This window comes from Camellia sinensis, chromosome 13 (assembly GCF_055761805.1).
Source record: "Camellia sinensis isolate YWXY chromosome 13, ASM5576180v1, whole genome shotgun sequence".
Classification (NCBI taxonomy): domain Eukaryota; kingdom Viridiplantae; phylum Streptophyta; class Magnoliopsida; order Ericales; family Theaceae; genus Camellia; species Camellia sinensis.
In genome coordinates this window covers 70,120,494-70,144,064 of record NC_138973.1, presented here as the reverse complement: position 1 = coordinate 70,144,064, position 23,571 = coordinate 70,120,494, and the positions used below count along the sequence as shown (strand labels likewise).

The 23,571-nt window shown below is 37.8% G+C and overlaps 1 protein-coding gene across 1 annotated transcript; it reads right to left on the bottom strand.

Annotated features, from left to right (window-relative positions):
- Positions 1 to 2,437: 2,437 nt before the first annotated feature.
- On the bottom strand, positions 2,438 to 3,602 carry LOC114321447 (L10-interacting MYB domain-containing protein-like). Its single transcript, XM_028268611.2, has 2 exons — positions 3,228 to 3,602; positions 2,438 to 3,067 (listed from the first exon to the last, which is right to left on the bottom strand). The coding sequence occupies exons 1-2, from the start codon at positions 3,600 to 3,602 to the stop codon at positions 2,438 to 2,440; spliced, it is 1,005 nt and encodes a 334-aa protein (XP_028124412.2).
- Between the last annotated feature and the right edge of the window lie 19,969 nt (positions 3,603 to 23,571).

Here is a 23,571-nt window from a genome sequence, read left to right as displayed (position 1 = left end):
AATCATATATTGCCGTGGCACATGACAAAAAATGAGAGTCTGTTTCGATTTTTTTGTTGTTTTCAACTTGTGTTTTTTATGTTTTTAATTGACGTCGCACATGATAATTTCTGTATTATTTTTATTTTATTTTTTTTGTTATTTGTTTCACCTTGTTTTGTTTTTCGAAAAGGCTTTTTTCTGTGGATTTTGGTTTTTCAAAGTTAGGCACGTCACCAACTGGAAGGGGGTACATTCCCGTGTAAACACATACATATTGTACATGATAATATATATGAATACAGTTTGTTCCACGTGTGTCATTAGTTGTACCCTACGAAAATTAGGTCGACAATTATATATTTCCAAACATTCCGTTATTACGCATGCAACATAATTTGTCGCGTATGTGAAGGCGCACCAATGCCATATGCGTGTCCTCATCCCCAACTATTAAACCATTCTCGTCATGTTCAACTTTTGGTATGGCATTTACTATTGTCATAGCCTCTTCCTCGTCACAGATTGGGTGAACAGTTGTTGGGTTACCTGTTTTTCGCTGTATATAATTATGTAATGCCATTGATGCACCTACTAACTGAACTTGCACATTTGCAAAGTCAAATCGAGGCATGTCTCGAATAAACCCCCATTGATTTTTCCAGGCACAGAAAGTGCGTTCCACCACACTGCGTAAGGATGAGTGTACTTTATTCAATAATTCCCTTAGCGTGTTTGCCGTCGTGTTCCGTGCAATACGTCGGAATTCTTGTTGGTGGTAACGGTGGCCTTTGAATAGTGCTAAGTAACCTATCCGGTTTGGATAGCCAGAATCAACAAGATAATATTTGCCTGCAGACATGAACATTGTGCTTCATTTTCAAGTAACGCTGTTTCAGAAAAAATTTACAGCCCCCTAAATCTAATAACATCGCCATGTGTTACCTTCGTCAGGATGTGGGAATGGGACATTGTCATTTGTTAGTATCTCGTTGAATATGCGACTATCATGCATACTTCATTCCCATCTGTACGAAATGAATATGAAACACATGTCAAAATCGACTACGACCATGATATTTTGCGTGTGACAGTATTTCCTACCAAAATATGTTGCCGCATCTGGCCTCGTAACCCATGCACTTACATGTGTTCCGTCTATTGCGCCAATGCAGTTCTGCAAACAACCCAATTCTTCCTGAACTTAAACGGGTAACAAGTGTTTGGTTTTTTCCATACGTCACGTCCAGTTAATAATAAAAACAAAATAGCTGACACTCTTTATTTATATGTCAATAATGTTTTTCAGTAGTACCTTGAATGGAAGGTATTTCCGTCTAGACCGCACGTATGGATGTATACGATGCTGACTGTATGTGGGCTGGCAATGAACAACAGTGAACTCTTTCATGGAAGTTAATACGGTATGCATGTGCCGAGACACAGTGTCCCCTGAATGTTGGAACCGTTCTTGGATTTCCCGATTTTGCTTCCCTTTCAACACATGGATAAACATTGCAACGCTTTCTTTAACAGCTAAGCCATGTGGACGTTGTGGGACTTGTAACCCAAAATCATTTACTAATGTCTCACACAAGGCGACAAAAACTTCCTTCGGCATGCAAACGTTTTCCTTAAATCGGCCCATATGGCCCACATATAGTTCGGATATCCATGCATTCCCGGTCAGTATAGAAGTGCGACATGGCGTTTTAGCCATGTGTTTATCGTACCATTCTGTCGCATACTGGCATGCTTGTAGAAATGTGCAGTCGTGTTCTTGTTGCACCTGGACCGCCATTTGATTAAGCATTTCTGTTATTCTATCATTGTTGCTTCCATCCCAGGGATTTATTACGTCTTCGTTGAAATCCAAGACCTACAACCCTAAACCCTAAACCCTAAACCCTACAACCCTAAACCCTAAACCCTAAACCCTTTCATTGACTCAAATTATTTTAAAAATTGTAATTAAAAAATGCTGACATTGTTTTTAATGTAAGTAATGCCGTCACCAATGTCATTAGTAACACATGATGACATGAATTGTACAAATTGTAAACCTGTTCAACTTTCATTTATAGGGGGACCATGGTGGTAACAACCACAAAAGTTGACCTCAAAGTAAACTAACAGCCAAATTTGCAAAATATAGACATACAAAAGCTAGCAAGCAAATCTGTTGTTCCTGTCTTAAAAATAGCCATACATTTAATTTAAACAGAAGCATCCCATTCATTTCCCAAAAAGCATGCACAACCATGCTTCCATTCTGTCAACCCATGCACTGAACAAAAAGTTTGTTCACCATAGGTAGCAAGAAAAAAACAAAAAGGAAGGAATAAAAACATGCACACACAACCATCCTGTTTTAATACAGTGCCAACAATAACATAAGTAAAAGTTTTCATAATGCAAGAGAAGGACAGGCATCTTCAACACTTGTAAAACCGCTAGATCACATCCGGCGAGACCCAAACAGGTTTGCAAAAGGCGCCGACGCAGTACACTGGAGCTGCTTTTGTGTAAGCCACCTTACGATAGAGTCGTCATCAAGCTGGCACATCAGCACCTCCCGCAAATCGGCGTTATCCATAAGTGTTGAGGCAAAGTGGAATAACGGCGTACCAACCAGGGATGGAATACTCGTCAGGCGATGCATGCACTTTGAAATAGTGTACAACGATTCGTTGCCTGTGAGGTGCCTCACCGTAACCTGCTGATTCTTCGTACGCACCACATCTGTCAGATTGTTCATTCTTTCCACAATAATTGACGCTCCACTTGTTGCCTTCTTCGACTTTGAAACACTATTTGATGGCGTCTTTCTCCTTTTCCCCTTTTCAATCGGAACATGCTCTAGTGAAGAATCTGAATCCATGTCCTGTACTCCTGCGGGTATCGGATCAGCAAATGGCTGGGCTCCCAAACTATGCATTGAATTAGATGAGTCATCAGCAGCTTCAGCAAGTTTTTCTCTCGGGGTCCAATGGTGTTTACCAGTAGCTAATGCCCCCATGAAGACCGTCTCCATCAACTCACGATGTTCCAAGGTCTTTTTCCTGAACTTGGTACACACCTTGTTTATCTGCAGAAATAGAGATATATGAAAGAGAATGACGTTACATTTCAAATAATTGTTTAAAATTTAACTACAAAAGTTAAAAATGTACTGGTAAATGACAAATATGAAACTTGTTTGTATATGTACTTACCGATTCCATCTTATCCTACCACTCCTCAGGTACCTGAAATATACCGGTGTCACAGTCAAACCTTATCCCTGACACTCCTTTGCTTGAACCCATCAACTTTGTCCACACTTGCCACTCTTTTTTCAAACTCATGTACTTATTCTTCAACTGTTTGAGTCCATGTTTTCTTCCTATTTTTTTCTCAAATTTCCTTCCCAAGGACTTGTACCCTGCTTGGCTGAGGACTAGGAATGGGCGATTTCCTTTAGTAATCTCATTTGCAATTAACAGCAGGAAAACTCGGATTGAGTCACTGTCCCATGAGGCCTTGTGGCTGAACTGATTATGTGTCTCTTCAAGACTTGACTTGTCAGTGACAATGCCTTTGCTTTTGGATTGGGTACGCGGAGAAGTACAGATGGAAGCCATTACTAATGTACCGTTACAAAAGATTACCATCACACATTCGGTTGTTATATACAAACTCATAAGCCATTACACATTAATAACAACAAATAGAGAGATAGGATGCTAAATTAGCCAACATATAACCATTGCACATTAATTTTATATGTACACAGGTTCCATGGAAGTTAGTAGTGGAGATAGTTATGATAGTCATTAATACGTCTACCGTTTCGAAGTGGAGGAAGGCAAAGGCAGCTTAAAGTCATACTAAAGCATACTACCAACATACTACCAACATATTAACAACATACTAACATGTTTCTACATACTGACAACATCGTAACGTTGCTTACATACGGAACAACAAAATGACAACGACAATGCATAGCACATACACAATGGTCTTAAGGATGCGCAAGGATTGTTGAATGTCTATGACATCAGCCCGTAATTGCATGACAAATTCGTCTCTGGGTGACGCATAGTCTTGGTTCTCTCGCCTGGGTTCTTCACACCAACCAATCCAACTGACACAGGGCTGATGAGTGCAAATTATGGAACTATTAGTTTCATGGGTTGTTAATGTTCATACAGTTATGACCTACAAGAATGGGTCACTCAACACAAGGCGGGGACATGCAAAGTAAGGACGCCCTGGATTTTTGGCGGACCTGGAAATCTTAACAATACAGGGGCCATGTCCACAGGCACACATTCGTCGAGGCCATGTACTAGAAGTTGTAGTAGAGGTAAACGAAGCCATGCTACGCTTTGCAAACATTGTAAATTATGAAGCCGTAATCAATAGGCATTTGAATTTAATTTACATGAATCAATAGTATACTGGTAGGAGTATTTATTAACTCATATACACTTGCACTCAAATTATTTTGTAACCATTAATTTTTTTTTATTATTATTATTATCGTAGTTATTTATGTTTTATTATTTTCAGTCGTTTTACTCAAGTGTTTGACAATACTATATTTATATGAATAACCTACAAGATTTGTACTTATTTTTAAAATTGGACATGAAAATATAACAGAATTGACATGCACATGAAAAGTGGACATACTTTTTTGTAAAAAAAATTTCCTAACAGAATTAGCATTGACATCCTCTTCACCATTGACATCCTCTTCAGCATTTGAGTATAAAAATAACAAAAAATGGTGCATCCTCTAAAGCATTGAGTATTGATGTTAGAAATGGGCGCCCATGTGGCATGACCATTTCAATGCTTTGAATTTAATAACTGTAACTCCTACATTAATGGGGTTTGTAACTCCTGCATTAATGGAGTTTGTAACTCCTGCCTTTATTACAGAGGTTAATGGTGCATTAATGACCAGTCATAAAGGCTGGAGGCTTTTCCTCTCTCCCCTATACATGTATAAATTGAGACCCTCCTGTCAAGTCTAAAAACACACAGAAATTTCTCATATTCTGACTCTCTCCCAAAAACAACGGTCAAAGCCGTTTGCACTGTGATTTGTGTGGGTGATATTCACTGTTGTAATATCACCCCACTGCTGGGTTGATTGATCAGATTCAGGAAGCACGTGATTTACCCACGAGATCCTTTCTATTCAGACTCTGTAGGAAAGGTATGACCATAATTTTTTATTCTGCTGCGTTGTACTGCTGATTTACATTGGTATTAGAGCCTTAGTTGGGTATTTTCGTGTTTTTTTTAATCATGTATATATATGTACACATTATATAGCATGAATTATTTGGAAATTTACATGAAGATGTTATTGTATGGAATTTATCATGCTTTGTATATGCCGTAAGTAGTGGGAGATTGATTGATTGTTTTTTGCGCATGGAATTAAATTAAATTTTGATAATTATCACTAGAGGCGCAAGAGATGATTACGAGCATAACAAATTTTCGATCTTGAGGAATGTGTAAAATTATCATTATTTAATTTAGATTCTGTTTTTTGTTGCAAAATAATTTTTTTTGTGTTGCTATCATTAATATCCCCTGCGCATTTGTTTACTCTATATGTAGAAATGGCTGCTAAGACAGTGGCGGCAGACTTAACTAAGGGAGAGAAATTGGATGGCGACAATTATGACATATGGCGTCGTAAGATCCAATACCTCCTCAATGAGCAAGAAGTGTTGACCACACTTGAACAAGTGATGGTCGAGCCAGAGCAGGGCAATACAGCTCAACATCGTCGTGATCTTGAAGCCTTTTAGACTTGGCGTAACGAAGATCGGTGTGCGTGCTTTACTATGTTGAGCAGCATGCACAATGACTTATTAGTGAGTTTGAGCATTGCCCGACTGCATTTGAGATGTGGGAAGCTCTCAAGCAAAAGTTTGGTATTACCTCTTTGGCAAAGCTACATGGGCTGACTATGAAGTTTGACTCATATCAGAAAAAGGCGCATCACTCGATGAAGCAGCATTTGAGGGTCATGTCAGCCATGATACGTGAGCTTGCGGCTGCTGGGCGCAATTTGACTCAAGAGTAGCAAGTACAAGCTGTGATTCACTCTCTGGCAAATTCTTGGGAGCAGATGAAGCAGAACATGATGTATAATGAGAGTGTGAAAACATTCAAAGACATATCGCGTCATTTGGAGCTAGAGGCTGAGCGCCTTGAGATGGCTAAGTCTGATGGTTCTGCTATGGTGGTTGAGTCAAGCTCACATAGGACTTCTCGGTTCAAACGTGGAAAAGAAAAAGGTGCCCCTAAGGAGCAAGCAGCAGTTGCGCTTAAGCCCAATGGCGCTAGAAATTTCAAGCGTAGGGGCACGAGAGGTGGTAAGAAGGCAAAGGCTAAATTGACATGCTTTAACTGTAACAAAGAAGGACACTTCGCTCGGGATTGCCCTGAGCAGAAGAAGGTACTCCCTTACTCAATTTCTCGCATTCAATGCTTTGTGTCTAGTCAAGCATTAATTGCTCATTCTCCTCATTTTTGGGTTGTAGACTCCTGAGCAACAGACCACATCGCGAGGGACATAGTAGGGTTCGTTGAGTATCGCCGAGTACCTGCTGGGAGCAGAAAAGTTTACATGGGGAACGAGTCCAGTGTGGAGGTGCTTGGCATTGGCACATTCAAGCTGGAAATACGACGAGGGCGCACCTTGTATCTTCATGATGTTCTTTATGCTCTGGATATTCGGCGAAACTTAGTTTCAGTTGTTAGCATGATGAGCCTTGGTTTTAGTTTTTGTTTTGAGAATAATGGTGTTAGCATTTGTTTGGGAACAATTTTTTATGGTTTGGGTTATCTTTCAGATGGTTTTTTAGTTTTGGATGTGGATGATTCTAGTCTTAATAAAAATGCCAATGGCTCTGTTTCTAATATTGCATTTTTTTGTGATAATGATTCTATGAGATGGCATGCCAGATTAGGCCACATAGGGCAAGACATGATGACTAGATTGGCTAGAGAAGGTCTTTTAGGCCCACTCGCTAGAGTCACTTTGCCCACTTGTGAGCACTGTCTTGCTGGTAAGGCAACAAGGAAACCATTTGGGAAAGCCATAAGGGCATCAGTCCCATTGTAACTTATTCATTCTGATATATGTAGACCAATGAATGTGAGGGCAAGACATGGAGCCCCTTATTTCATCACATTTATAGATGATTGCACGCGTTTTGGTCATGTTTATTTGATTTCTCACAAGTCAGAAACATTGGATTGCTTTAGACGGTATGTTCATGAGGTTGAGAATCAATTAGACAGGAGCATTAAGGTTCTAAGGACTGATCGAGGACGTGAGTATCTATCTGAGCAATTTAAAGTGCTCTGCAAAGAAAAAGGAGTCATCAGGCAATTGGCAATTCCTAAGCCTCCGCAGCAAAATGGTGTAGCGGAGAGAAGGAATCGCACATTGCTTGACATGGTTAGATCAATGATGGCGCAAGCTAATCTTCCCATTTCTTATTGGGGAGATGCTTTATTGACTACTGCCTACGTCCTTAACCGTGTGCCCTCTAAATCAGTTCCTTCCACCCCATATGAGATGTGGACTGGCAAAAAGCCTGATTTGGGCAATTTGCGGCCTTGGGGTTTGGCAGCTTACATACACAATGCTTCTCATAAGTTTGGGAAGTTGGGCCCTAGAGGAAAGAAATGTATCTTCATTCGCTATAGTGAGTATTCTAAGGGCTATGTGTTTGTTGGGGAGCATCCGGATGGAAGTGTGATTGAAATTGAGTCACGAGATGTGGATTTCCTAGAGGAGGATTTCCCTAGCAGAGGCGAGGTAACTAGAGAAGTAGAACTCTATGAGAAGAAGGATCTACTTGAAGACGCACCTAGTAGCCTAGTAGAGAATGAGGAGATAATTCCTCAAGCTCCTAGGGACAGTGGGAACGATCTACCTGCCCATGGATTAGATCCAATGGATGAGGATTCTCAAGATTCTCAACTACGTAGAAGCAAACGTGGAGCTATACCCCGTCGTCGTTTTGAGATTGAAGGGGAAGCATTCATGATTGCTCCGAGTGATGAGATGGAGCCTAAGAATCTCAAAGAGGCTCTCTCACCCCCTGCTAGTAAAGAATGGAGTACTGCAATGGATGAAGAAATAGAGTCTATGAAGAAAAATCATGTCTGGGACTTGGTTGATTTGCCGCCAAGGCGCAAGACTATTGGAAACAAATGGGTTCTGAAAATCAAGCGCAAGGCGGATGGTTCCATAGAAAGGTATAAGGCTCGCCTAGTGGCGAAAGGTTACACCCAATGAGAGGGTGTGAACTATGAGGAAACTTTTTCACCAGTTGTAAGGTTTGCCTCTATTCGCCTAATCCTGGCCATAGTAGCTCAGTTGGACTTAGAGCTATTTCAGATGGACGTTAAGACTGCATTTCTCAATGGAGAATTGGATGAAGAGATCTATATGGATCAACCAGAAGGCTTTGTGGCAGTAGGTCAGGAGCGCAAAGTTTGCAAGCTTCAACGATCTATTTATGGCTTAAAGCAATCATCCAGACAGTGGAATATGAGATTTCATCAAGCCATTGTTTCTAATGGGTTTACGATGATTGATGAAGATCACTGTGTATACGTTAAGCGGTCCAAGGACATTTTTGTGATATTGTCATTATATGTAGATGACATATTAATGACTGGAAATGACAAGGAGATGATTGTCGCCACTAAAAGGTGGTTGTTCTCTACATTTGAGATGAAGGACATGGGTGAGGCAAGCTATGTGCTCAGTGTTAAGATCCTTAGGGATCGCACTAGGAGACTTCTTGGTTTGTCTCAAGACTATCCTAGAGCGATTCCAGATGCAGAGCTGCAAACCCATTGACACTCCTGTTGCAAAAGGCGAGAGCCTAAGCCTTGATATGGGTCCTAAGACTCAAGAAGAGAGTGAAAAGATGGCTCGTGTTCCCTATGCAAATGCTGTTGGAAGCTTGATGTATGCTATGATGTGTACGCGTCCTGACATTTGTTATGCGGTCGGATTGGTGAGTCGTTACCAATCCAACCCAGGACCAGCTCATTGGAAAGCAGTTAAGAGGATATTACGATATCTTAGAGGGACTGCAGATTACACACTTTGCTACCAGAGTTCAGATCTACATCTAGTTGGCTATTGTGATGCTGACTAGGGAGGAGACTTAGATGAGTGTAAGTCTACTTCAGGATATGCTTTCATGCTTAGCGATTGTGCTATTTCTTGGAGCAGTAAGAAGCAATCCTGTATCGCCTTATCGACAATGGAGGCTGAGTTTGTGGCTTGTTCATCTGCTGTTCAGGAAGCCGTGTGGTTGAGGAGATTCCTTCAGCATTTGGATGTTGTCACACACACTTCAGGCCCTGTGACTATCCATTGTGACAGCATGGCTACACTCGCTTACGCTAAGGATCCTAAATACCACGGCAGAACCAAACACATTGTTGTGAGGTTCAACTTTATCAGAGACATTTTGGCGCAGAAAGAAGTGATCTTGGAGCGCATCCCTACGAGTTGTATGGTTGCGGACCTCTGACTAAGCCCATAGCTAGAGATGTTTATCTTACTCATGTTAGGGCTTTAGGACTACGTAGGTGGTGATATTTTTTTTTTATGTGTATCCAGTTGAACTCATATTTTTTGGGGATATTTATGCCATTAGTATTCATATTTGTTTCTATTACACATTTATGTTTACTACCTTTTGCAATGGCTTGTGAATTAGCATACACAAAATAATTAAATTGATGTTAGCAGGCAAGATTGGCTCACTCACACGAGCAATCGCCCTTAGCGCTAGGTAGCGAGTAAGGATGAGACTAGTGGCTTATTGTATTTGGAGCAATTAGAAAAGCCAAAATTATCCACTAGCTATGTCGCCTTGGTTGGAGCCAAGATGAGGTCTTGTTAGAGACCGACCATGGATATGAGAGTACCCACTTTTCCATGGTGTGCCTATTATGGATAGCCAGATGCGAGATCTCATTTGATTCTTGTGATGCGAGCAAATAGAGAATTCGAGTTAGACGCTAGGAAGTGACTTGTGCACTTAAAAGCGACTAGACTAAGATCTGTATAGTGTGTGAGTTTAACATCATTCTTTGGAAGAGTAACTCCACTATAACATGCATTCATACTGCATGTGCTTATCGACCCGTTAGCGAGGTAAAAGAATGGATCCTTGCTTCTTCACCGTGTGAGTCCTAAAAGTCATTTTTCCCTAAATGACTTCACTTTGTGCCTTTTGTGACCTTTGACTATGTCATAAAATGAGGAGTTGATGTTCAACTACTTTGGTATGTTGCCTGCGGTCATGTATGATTCGGCTTTATGGGACACTACTGGGAAAGCGGTCAATTGCAAATTGAATGATATAAGGGTGAAGGGAAGATCATCTAGTTCTACATCTCTGCTCTATATTCACTGTCGACAACTCACATCGCTCTTTATAGGATGCTGATTGGGTGTGAATATAATGCAGGACCTAGGAGAGTCAAACATGCTCTTTGAGGGATTAGAGATGTTTTTGGACTGATGTAGCTAGATGGGTCTGGGTACATGAGACACTATTTCTGTTTTTTTTGGGTTGATGTCTCTATGCTGACTCATATTGAGTTTCTAGTATAGAACTCCCATATGCAGGTGTTCTCAGCGGTTGCACGGTGCATTGGCTAGTATGAGACTGTTCATTTTTTGGGGAGATTGAGATAGAGATGTGGCACTGTCATGCCCACTCATATGCGAGTGTGAGATGTTAGAAATGGGTGCCCATGTGGCATGACCATTTCAATGCTTTGAATTTAATAACTGTAACTCCTGCATTAATGGGTTTTGTAACTCCTGCCTTTATTGCAGAGGTTAATGGTGCATTAATGACCAGCCATAAAGGCTGGAGGCTTTTCCTCTCTCCCCTATACATGTATAAATTGAGACCCTCCTGTCAAGTCTAAAAACACACAGAAATTTCCCATATTCTGACTCTCTCCCAAAAACAACGGTCAAAGCCGTTTGCACTGTGATTTGTGTGGGTGATATTCACTGTTGTAATATCACCCCACTGCTGGGTTGACTGATCAGATTCAGGAAGCACGTGATTTACCCACGAGATCCTTTCTATTCAGACTCTGCAGGAAAGGTATGACCATAATTTTTTATTCCGCTGCGTTGTACTGCTGATTTACAATTGGGTATTGAGTATAACAAAAAATCAGGCTTGAGCATTGAGTAGCACTATATCTTATATAACAAAATTGAACATTTCGTCCGTCATTGACTACAAAATCACAGAACCCATTTCAGTTATCCTTATTCATTCATAGACTTAGATTTCATGACAAGTCAATAGGTATTTAACAGAATCAGACATGCATTCACAGATTTCATTCACAATTTATTTCAAAAATGTGTAGAGACTAGCAGTGGAAGAATGTATACATCAATTTTATACAACAGATTTCATTAAGCTACTGTGAATACATCAATAAGTGAACTTGTGATAATTTATTTTCCATTTTTTAATGATAATTCTGAGAAAAAAATCAAAAGAAGAACAAAGTGTTTGAAAAATGGGTACAGAGCTTTACCAGAATCAGATATGCATTCACAATAACATAAGTGCATTCACAGATTTCATTCAGAATTTATTTCAAAAATGGGTACAGAGTAGCAGTGGAACAATGTGTACATCAATTTGATAAATCAGATTCATTCAACTACTGAATACATGAATTAGAAATTGTGATTTGAAAAGAGTTCAGTTTTAATGATAATTATAAGAACAAAATATGAGAGGAAGAACAGAGTGTTTTACGGATCTAAACAGAGCTTTACTAGAATCAAATATGCATTCACAATAACATAAGTGCATTCCCAGAGGGTTCGTTCAGAATTTATTTAAAAAATGGCTATAGAGTAGCAGTGGAACAATGCGTACATCAGATTTCATTTTTAATGATAATTATAAGAACAAAATCAAAAGAAGAACAGAGTGTTTTACGGATCTCAACCTATATCTACGTAGTCCGGCCCTCATTACTCACAGATAAGTAGATTTATATATAAGAACAGATATATGTATATATATATATATCTGTGCCCAAAATGTGTGAACCCAAGCACGACGAATCACTTCAACAGGTCGGTAATGAACCCAATTTGTAATGAACCCAAAATGGGAAAAAAAATTTGGAAAAATTTTAAAAAAGAGAGTCTCCACTGCCTTCCAAATTTTTTAAAATCCTAACGTTGTATACAGAGAAAGGGACTCCGCACATGAACCTTAAGCAGAGGCCACTCACGCTCACACAGATTTACGAAATCAGAAGGGTTTGAAAGAGTTACTTGAAGGTCGGTGGTGTTTGAGAAGGTTCGTTCTTGTTTGCCGATCGCCTCTGCGAAGCCGTATTTTGATGTCGTCGCCGCTGGTTGCTAGAGATCGGCTCCTTCGCTTCTTCTGTGCCCTGGGACGGTTGTGTAGTGTATGTGAGGTGAGGCGTTGGGCGCAATGGATCAGAAGGAGATGTGAGGCTAATTTGGTAAATTTACCCGAAGAAGGGTTCCTCTCCAACCCTATCAATCGTTTTTGTCCTCATGTGGCTAATAAGCCAATTTTGTCGGCATGTGGCTAATTTAGCCTGAACCATCCTTCCCAAACACACCCTTAGTTGGTCACTAGGGAGTGGAATTTTTTTTTAAGGCTGACAACAAAGGTCATCTTAATGTAGGGGCATATCATTTTACAAAAGTATTTCTTCTGCGAATGTAAAAGTTGTGTTTAAACATAAAAAAGTTAAGTAGTGGTTGGGAGTATATGAACCGATTTGGTATAAATTTGTTATAAGTTAGTTAATTAAAAAATAAAAGTTAAAATTATTATTCTCTCATCTTTTAAATAATTAATTTTTTTAAAAATTTATTTAATCTATTTTTACATAATAAATTATAAGCATAAATTATACCAAATAATTTGATGCAAATTTTAAAATAAAAATAAAATATAAATAATCTATTCAAACTCTAACAACAGGAAATGCTATGGTGTGCACTCCTTAGTATATATGCACCCGATAACAAAATGTGTAATTTTATCATAAAATTTCATAACATTAATGATAAAATGTGTAATTTCGCCGCAAATTGGAGTTACAAAAAATATCATAATCAAATCACAAACTTTTGCAATGTCAATTATAAAATTTTAGATATTTTATTATGCTAATTTATGATAATATTACAAAATTTTTTATTAATATTATAAAATTTTATGATAAAATTACACATTTTCATAATAAATTACATATAATATGCACTTAAAGAGGTATACACCATAGAATATCTGCCAAACAACTTCATATCTTTTTTCAGATAGTGAAACAACTTCATATGTAGAGTAGGATATTGCTTACACACTTGATGATACTCATGTGATACACTTGCACCAGCTTTGTATTATTAGACTCAGCAAATTAGACACCTAGACTTTACACAGTAAGTCACCTTTATGGGATATAAAACTACTCGCAGGCAATCACACATTACACTTTAACCTTATTCACTTGCATCTACAATGTTGGCTCTTGCCTTTGCAACTCGGTGGTTTAAAGCAATTTGCAAGTTTCTAGAGATAACCAAATAAAATATAAAATACAATAAAATAATAGTAATAATAAATAGAACTTAGAGATAAGATTCGTGAGAGAGACAATAGTCACTGATGACTCTCACCAATCTCAAGATGAGACTGATTTAATTGTGATTTTATTTTATTATATTTAATAATTATAATTTTAAAAATAAAATATATATTTTTGTAAGGGTAAATATAAAGATATCATAAAATAATAATTATTATTATTTTTAGGCCTTGTTTGAGAAGAAAGTTGGGTTAAAATAATCCACTGAAAGATAAAATAGGTTAAAATAGACAAAAAGACTGTAAGAAGAGCTAATTTGATCCTAGTAAATTAATTAGGCCCAACGGCCCAAGGTTGGTGGGCCCGAATTTATCACAAGTCCAAGATTGGTGGGCCCGAATTAATGGCCATCAAACGGGCCGAATTGCCCCAAGCTTTGAAAGGGTTCGGATCCACGAACTTAGAGACTTACTCGGGCCTAGACTCGAAAGGGTATTGAGCAAGCCTAGAGATCCGAGGCACTCGGGCTTCGAACATATTCAAACACAATCTAGAAGTCGTTCCGTTAATGAGTTCCAGAACACTTGCGGGCTCGGAGCTTTCCGGGGTCTACGCACCAGAACCATGGACATAATGGAGTTCGAACAAAGGACCCGATCCTGAGGAAGGTGAGTGGGGATAAATTCACTCTTCAGTTACACTAGCTTATACTCGGGTCGAGGTGGCACGACCTCGGGGGGTCCATGAGGCTCGGCAATATTTAGCGTAGGACGTCCTCTGGGACTAACCCTGACCCTTTGGGATGATTGGGGATCATTGGTTAGGTGTGGCTAAGAAGAAGGGTTCGCCGAGAGGTTGATCTCCTCTTCAAGGGTTTTCCTCATCCTCGGAGAGGTCACCTCCTCGGACAAGGTGGTTAGAGAGAATATTGCTCATGTGCCTTGCACATGGGCTCCATCCTACATCATGAGGTGCCTATAAATAGCACCCACTTATAGCTTTACAAGGGATGGATTTTGGAGAGAAAACTCTTGGGAAAGAACTAATTTCCCTTTTCCATTATCAACCTTGAGAGTGAAAGTGGGAGAGCCATGGGAGAGCCTGGCCATTATTCTCTCTCTAGCTACTTTGTCTTCTTCTTCACCCGATCTCTTATCTCCAACATCTCCTTTCTTTTGTGTTCTTAGTTGAGACTGTAACACTTGGGTGTTTTAATCTATTTGACAGTGTGTTTAATATCTTTATTTTTGTTTTGGGAGTCTTTGGAGTTGTTGTATATTGGTATTGAAGGAGTATAATCCGATTTAAACTCGTTGGGTTTGTTCGTTCGTGTTTATTCTTGTCAAAAGTTCCATGGAAATTTAGAAATTCTATTAAAGGGCCGACACCAGCCTTCCTAAGGTTCAACCTTTACCTTGTCACGCCTCGAATTTTAATTACTCGAATACATTACCAAAGCCTGTAAATTTAGGTCCATTTTATATATATATATATATACCTATACAAATATCTATTACACTTGAGTAATAGAAGTACAATGATACATGTTCTCTCTCTCTCTTAGTGAACATTACAATGATAACAATACATGCCAATCTCCCACTGAGAAGCTAAAATTAAATGAAATACAAATACAAGATCCATCACATCTACAATGAAATTACATATAAACGACACATGGACTTCCTAACTCTTCAATCAAAGAATCCACACCTTCTTCCTGTAAATAATAATAATAATAATAATAAAAACAACAGGGGTGAGCATGAATGCTCAGTAGGGATCTCATAGTTCCAAATCAATAACTAACACATAGATAGAAATGATCATGCATGCAGGGTGATACCATATAGTAGGTAATGTTTACTAATTTCAAAATACCATACATAGAGTATCTTTTTCTCAAAATTCATGTGAACATTTATGGAAAATCTTCAATCATCAAAACCATTCCTTTTCATTAGAAAACCATAAATCCTTTTTAAAACATTTATGTTTAAGGAACCACATCATTTTATATTTATTGACTCATTCCAAAATTATTTCTCATTTAATTTCCCATATTTAATATTCTTCTTTTTCTTTCATTCTTCTTTCCTTCTCATGATATTTAATTAGACTCCATCATTTCAAATCCAGGTTCCCTTTTTAATTTATTAACGATTCTCCTAAACTTAATTTACACTGTTAATTACACTCTAAAATTTCATTTCAAGATGACACAAGATTAATAAACCCCTTCAATTTAATCCCTTGTTTATTTACAGAACAACATTCACAATTTACCTTTATTGTCACAACTAATTCATTATATTCACCATCACCAATCCATAATCCCTCTACTCATTTTTGGGTCTCATACATTACAAACAATGTCTATATACATTTCCTCTTTATATCAATATACATATCAATTTGCAATTAATTTCATAGATTTATCACAAGTCACAAATAGCATCATCAACTTAACACATATATCAACACAATCCACCTTTTGCCGACTTATTACGGCAGGATAGCGGGCACCCAATCCATAACACTTTTTACCTTTCGCCGGCTACTTTAGAGCGGGAAGTGAAGTGCCAAAAACCTTTTTCTCAAAAACCATTTCCTTCCAAAAACCATATTTTTCCAAAACCATTTTTTTTTTTTTAACTTTTGAAAACCATCCCCACATTTACTAGCTACTATATGGCAGGATGTGGGCACCAAAAACATTTTTGAAAATCATATGTTTTTCCACTTTTGTCGGCTACAACACAGCAGGACTGTGTGGACACCCAAAAATCATTTTTCCACTTTCACCGGCTACTATACAGCGGGACTGTGTGGACACCCAAAAACATTTTCCCATATTCGTCCAACGATAAGCCTAGACAAGGAAATTGGGTACTTTTGATCCAAAAGCACCCCCACATTTGCTGGCTACTATACGGCGGGACGTGGGCCCTCAAAACCTTTTTCTTCAATTTTTAAATTCATTTTTCAACTCCCCGCGCAGGTACAAACACAACACAACCCAACACAACTCAACCCAAACTCAACACACCCAACACAACTTAACACAAACTCAACATGACCCAACACAACTCAACTCAAACTCAACATGACCCAACACAACTCAACTCAACACAATTCAACATAATTCATTATAGACTAACACAATTCGATTCAATATCATTCAACACAACTCAACATAATCAACACTATTCAATATAAGCCAACACAACTTAATTCAACAACACTATTTACAATTCAACATAATTCCAGATAAATTCTTGAATCCCCTTTCAACATTTCATTACTAAGTTTATGTCATTTATATCATTAATAAGTCATTTCCCCAATCTTCCTTTCACATTATAGCATAATTTACAATGTCCCTAATAAGAGTTTAATCACTAATTTTTAATATAATTTTGAAAATCTCGAAAATCCAATTAAACTTGTACATATATAATTCAACCTACCAATTTCATGAATCTACTTTCAATTTGGGCAGAATCATTAATTATCATAATGAATCAACTTAGGGTTTTCAAGGGAAATTAAGATTTTCAACAAAAATTCAACCTTCTTAAACCATTACTTTTAATTCCAATTTCCCTCTTGATTATACACCTAAGGTTCATAATCCACCATATTAACCCAACCATTGAACCCCCAACACTTCAAACCCTAAACCCCCAAATCTCATGATGTTCACCATATGCTCAAAAATGAAGATTTTGCATTTATATAATCAAAATACCACAAATCTACTATTTAAGGAGGTATTGAAGAAGAATTAGGACCCCTACCTCAAGAATCAAGTAGAGGAGCAAAGCTTTTATGAGATTCTACCACAAATCCGAACTTTCGTCGGTTGAAAAGTATGATCTTCAAGCCTTTTTCATTTCTTTGTAAGAGATCTTGGTCAATCCTTAGGGAAATGGAAGGTATTTGAGGTCAAAACCCTAGGGTTTTCGGACCTAGGGTGAGAGGGATGAAGAGAGGTGAGAAAAGTGTGAAGAATGGTCTAGAAAAATCCCTTTAAACTTGCTGAATTCGCGCAGTTCGCTCGAGCGTCTCTTTCCACGCTCGAGTGTACCTGCTTCCAGCACATATATGAAAACTTCAAACAGGCTCTCATCGGGACTCCATTTTAGGTCGTTCTTGCATCCAAATTGAAGCCCCGGAAACAAGCTTTGCAATGGTTCCAGCCTCACATTCAAATTCAAAGTATGGAGGGAGAAAAGGGCAAAAGAGTGAAGGTTGGTCAAAAACTTAAACTCAAACTTGGGGTTTTTTATGTAATCTTACCAAAATACCTTGTTAAGGCTTCAATCAAGGTTCCAAACATCACCCAAGGGTCCTCAATTATAATATTTAAAGTTCACTTGCCAACCCATCAATATCAAGAGTCTGATAACCATACAAGTTTTAAGGCGACGGGCACCACTTTACATTAATCCAATGTGAATTAAAATCCGAGTCATTACAATCTTCTGACCTTAAGAAATTTCGTCCTCGAAATTGCATCCGTTCTAACAAAATAGCAACAACCTCATACTGACCAATTCTTAACAACTCCTAGTCCAAAAATGAAGCATGAGGGTACCCATATATATCCACCAAATCTTAACAACTTTAAATTACACCTTACTTCAATTCTAAACCCAAATATACAAAATGTCACAATCTCCTTTCCTTAGGAAATTTCGTCATCGAAATGAAGGAAACCGAACAAAAGGGAACTCAAGCATGAACAGAAACACACCCTTTAATGTTCAAAACTAGATCCACACTCGGGATAGATTGTCATTTTTTTTTTTTAATTTGATACCTTAATGTTCCAAAGATACCCAAACAACAAGAACCACAAGGAAAGGATCACAAATACTTTTTGACCAACACACACATTGGAATTCAACGGGCAAGGGGCAACACTGGCCATTTATAATCCCAAAGTCCATAGCAACTTCCCAATTAATAACTAAGCGGAAAATGTCTATTGAACGTCCAAAACTCAATTTCAAGGAAAAGAAATCACCCTTAGACTAACACTAAGTCAACACAAGAAAAATAGATAATACATTACATTGTATGATCCAATACCACAATTCTAAATTGCATTTCAATTAACAACGTTATCTATTTCTTATCCCCTTTAGCATGTAAAAGTAGAACAGAGAAAATTATTCATGAACATATTCAGATTAAGTTTTTAACATTTAGTTCAACCGTGCCTTCTGAGGCCACGCACAAGGAAAATAGATTTTCATTTTCCACATCGATCTCAACAATTTCCCGGTGAATTCCAACCATCACCAAATGACCTCCGCCACCCATTCGGTGACATCGCAACACAATTTCCATACACATTTGTAACAACAACAAACAGAAACAAATCAGTATGTTCATTACAAATGTCAGCACTTATATCAACATTCAATATATATATATACACATTGGCACAAGTGCACTTCAACAATTTCCATTCAAACATTTTTAACTCAATTAGAACGGCTTCACCAGTTACAAGAACAATGCACGTATATATGCACAAGTATGACTCCATGCCCTCTAGTACTCCTTGAGGCTTTATTCACTCATATCCCTATTATCCAAAACAAGGCAAATCCCAATATAGTTAAGCATTAATTAGTTTCAAGTAGCATTCATCGAAATCACCAGTTACAAGTCACATTAAAACAAACTAACCCAAACCAATCCTCAAATCTCACCAAAAAGGAAACAACTACAAGAACCCATCTCTATAAACTAGCCCAAATTACTAATTAGCCACCCTCACGGCTCCAATGTCAATACATACCGCATTTCACACCTCACAATTCATAATCATCATAGTCATCATCATCTATTATCCTCATACAAACAGAGTCAAGAATTTCATAACACTTCGCTTCCAGACTCGGTGGTCACTAATCGGCTAATCATACAATTACCAACACTTACAAGTTACCTCACCTCGTATACCTCGAGATGAAGCCCCTTACACCTTTCTACCCGTTTCTAGAATGCCGGTATAATAACACTTATTTCGAGTCACACAAAACAATTACCACGCGCACAACACTCACTACTAGGAAACACGACTCATATTCCCTCCCAAGAATCACTTCTAGCATGTGTTCATACTCATGAACTCTATACAACCCTTAATCATGTCACTCAATTCTTAAATACCACAAACCCCTTTCATACATAACTACTAGCCTACGGTAACACTTCACCAACGCTACCCTCATCATCACAAAACATAATTCTCACACTCCCTTTCCAACCTTTTCACAATATTCTACATAACCCAAATTAATCTCATACCATTCTAAGATCTCACCTCATCTCAACTACACTCCTCATAAACCATACAAGTCACACAATCCTCGTTCCACAAACACTTTCATTTAATTTAAAGCTCATAAGTCAATACACATTTCCACCACTATCTAACGTCTCCCTCATTACCATTTAATATTTCCCTTACTGCGCTCATTATCTCAATAACGACATCAAACATCAATCGACTGAACTCTAACCTTTTCCTGAGACACTTACCCTTCCTACCTCAACACAAAACCAACCTAACATATAATCACACAACACATAAACAAATTTTAAGCAACAAACCACATAAACAAGTTAAGTTTATAAGGACAACCACTTGTCCCGGAACTTCCAAGGAACTCACATTAGAAACCACGTTGATCAGACGCGTTTTCCAATGAGATCTCAAAGCAAGTTAGCCGGCCACAAGCACTATCCATTAAGCTCAACCCATGCTCGCATAATGCAACACAACATGTCCTACACCTCCTAATTCTATATGCCAATGTCCTCACCAAGCGAAGCCAACCCATCGTGGTAAAAACCACTTCCCACGAGCTCCAGGTATTCAAACCCGGTTAGCTCTGATACCAAGTTGTCACGTCTCGAATTTTAATTACTCGAAAACATTACCAAAGCCTGTAAATTTAGGTCTATTTTTATATATATATATATACCTATACAAATATCTATTACACTTGAGTAATAGAAGTACAATGATACATGTTCTCTCTCTCTCTCTCTCTCTCTCTCTCTCTCTCTCAATGAACATTACAATGATAATAATACATGCCAATTTCCCACTGAGAAGCTAAAATTAAATGAAATACAAATACAAGATCTATCACATCTACAATGAATTACATATAAAAGACACATGGACTTCCTAACTCTTCAATCAAAGAATCCACACCTTCTTCTTATAAAAAATTAATAATAATAATAAAAACAACAGGGATGAGCATGAATGCCCAGTGGGGATCTCATAGTTCCAAATCAATAACTAACACACAGATAGAAATGATCATGTATGTAGGGTGATACCATATAGTAGGTGATGTTTACTAATTTCAAAATACCATACATAGAGTATCTTTTTCTCAAAATTCATGTGAACATTTATGGAAAATCTTTAATCATCAAAACTATTCCTTTTCATTAGAAAACCATAAATCCTTTTTAAAATAAGGAACCACATTATTTTATATTTATTGACTCATTCCAAAATTATTTCTCATTTAATTTCCCATATTTAATATTCCTCTTTTTCTTTCATTCTTCTTTCCTTCTCATTATATTTAATTAGACGCCATCATTTCAAATTCAGGTTCCTTTTTTAATTTATTAACGATTCTCCTAAACTTAATTTACACAGTTAATTACACTCTAAAATTTCATTTCAAGATGACACAAGATTAATAAACCCCTTTCAATTCAATCCCTTGTGTATTTACATAACAACATTCACAATTTACCTTTATTGTCACAACTAATTCATTATATTCACCATCACCAATCCATAATCCCCTTACTCATTTTTTGGGTCCCGTACATTACAAACAATGTCTATATACATTTCCTCTTTATATCAATATACACATCAATTTGCAATTAATTTCACGGATTTATCACAAGTCACAAATAGCATCATCAACTTAACACATATTTCAACACAATCCACCTTTTGCCGACTTATTACGGCAGGATAGCGGGCACCCAATCCATAACACTTTTCACCTTTTGCCGGCTACTATACAGCGGGAAGTGAAGTGCCAAAAACCTTTTTCTCAAAAACCATTTCCTTCCAAAAACCATATTTTTCGAAAACCATTTTTTTTTAAAACTTTTGAAAACCATCCCCACATTTGCCAGCTACTATACAGCGGGATGTGGGCACCCAAAACATTTTCGAAAATCATCCGTTTTTCCATTTTTGCCGGCTACAATACGGCAGGACTGTGTGGACACCCAAAAATCAGTTTTCCACTTTCACTGGCTACTATACGGCAGGACTGTGTAGACACCCAAAAATATTTTCCCATATTTGTCCAACGATAAGCCTAGACAGGGAAATTGGGCACCTTTAATCCAAAACCACCCCCACATTTGTCGGCTACTATACGGTGGGACGTGGGCCCCCCAAAACCTTTTTCTTCAATTTTTAAAATCATTTTTCAACTCCCTGTGCGGGTATAAACACAACACCACACAACATAACTCAACCCAAACTCAATACACCCAACACAACTTAACCCGAGCTCAACATGACCCAACACAACTCAACTCAAACTCAACATGACCCAACACAACTCAACTCAACACAATTCAACATAATTCAAACACAATTCATCATAGTCCAACACAATTCGATTCAACATCATTCAACACAACTCAACATCATTCACTATTCAACATAATCAACACTATTCAATATAAGCCAACACAACTTAATTCAACAACACTATTTACAATTCAACATAATTTCAGATATTCTTGGATCCCCTTTCAACATTCCATTACTAAGTTTATGTCATCTATATCATTAATAAGTCATTTCCCCAATCTTCCTTTCACATTATAGCATGATTTACAATGTCCCTAATAAGAGTTTAATCGCTAATTTTTAACATAATTTTGAAACACCTCCAAAACCCAATTAAATTTGTACATATATAATTCAACGTATCAATTTCATGAATCTACTTAGGGTTTTAAGGGAAAATTAAGATTTCAACAAAAATTCAAACTTCTTAAACCACGACTTTTAATTCCAGTTTCCCTCTTGATTATACACCTAAGGTTCATAATCCACCATATTAACCCAACCATTGAATCCCCAACACTTCAAACCCTAAACCCCCAAATCTCATGGTGTTCACCATATGCTCAAAAATGAAGATTTTGCATTTATATAATCAAAATACCACAAATCAATCTATTTATGGAGGTATTGAAGAAGAATTAGGACCCCTACGTCAAGAATCAAGCAAAGGAGCAAAGCTTTTATGAGATTCTACCACAAATCCGAACTTCATTCGGTTGAAAAGTATGAAAAGTATGATCTTCAAGCCTTCTTCATTTTTTTGTAAGAGATCTTGGTCAATCCTTAGGGAAATAGAAGGTATTTGAGGTAAAAACCCTAGGGTTTTTGGACCTAGGGTGAGAGGGATGAATAGAGGAGAGGAAAGTGTGAAGAATGACCTAGAAAAGTCCCTTTAAACTTGCTGAATTCGCGCAGTTCGCTCGAGCGTCGCTTTCCACGCTCGAGCGTATCTGCTTCCAGCACAGATATGAAAACTTCAAACGAGTATAACTCTCTCATCGGGACTCCGTTTGTTGTGTCCAACTTGAAGCCCCGGAAACAAGATTTCCAATGGTTCGAGCCTCACATTCAAATTCAAAGTATGGAAGGAGAAAAAGGTAAAAGAGTGAAGGTTGGTCAAAAACTTAACCTCAAACTTGGGGCTTTTTATCTAATCTTACCTTAATACCTTGTTAAGGCTTCAATCAAGGTTCGAAACATCACCCAAGGGTCCTCAATTATAATATTTAAAGTTCATTTGCCAACCCATCAATATCAAGAGT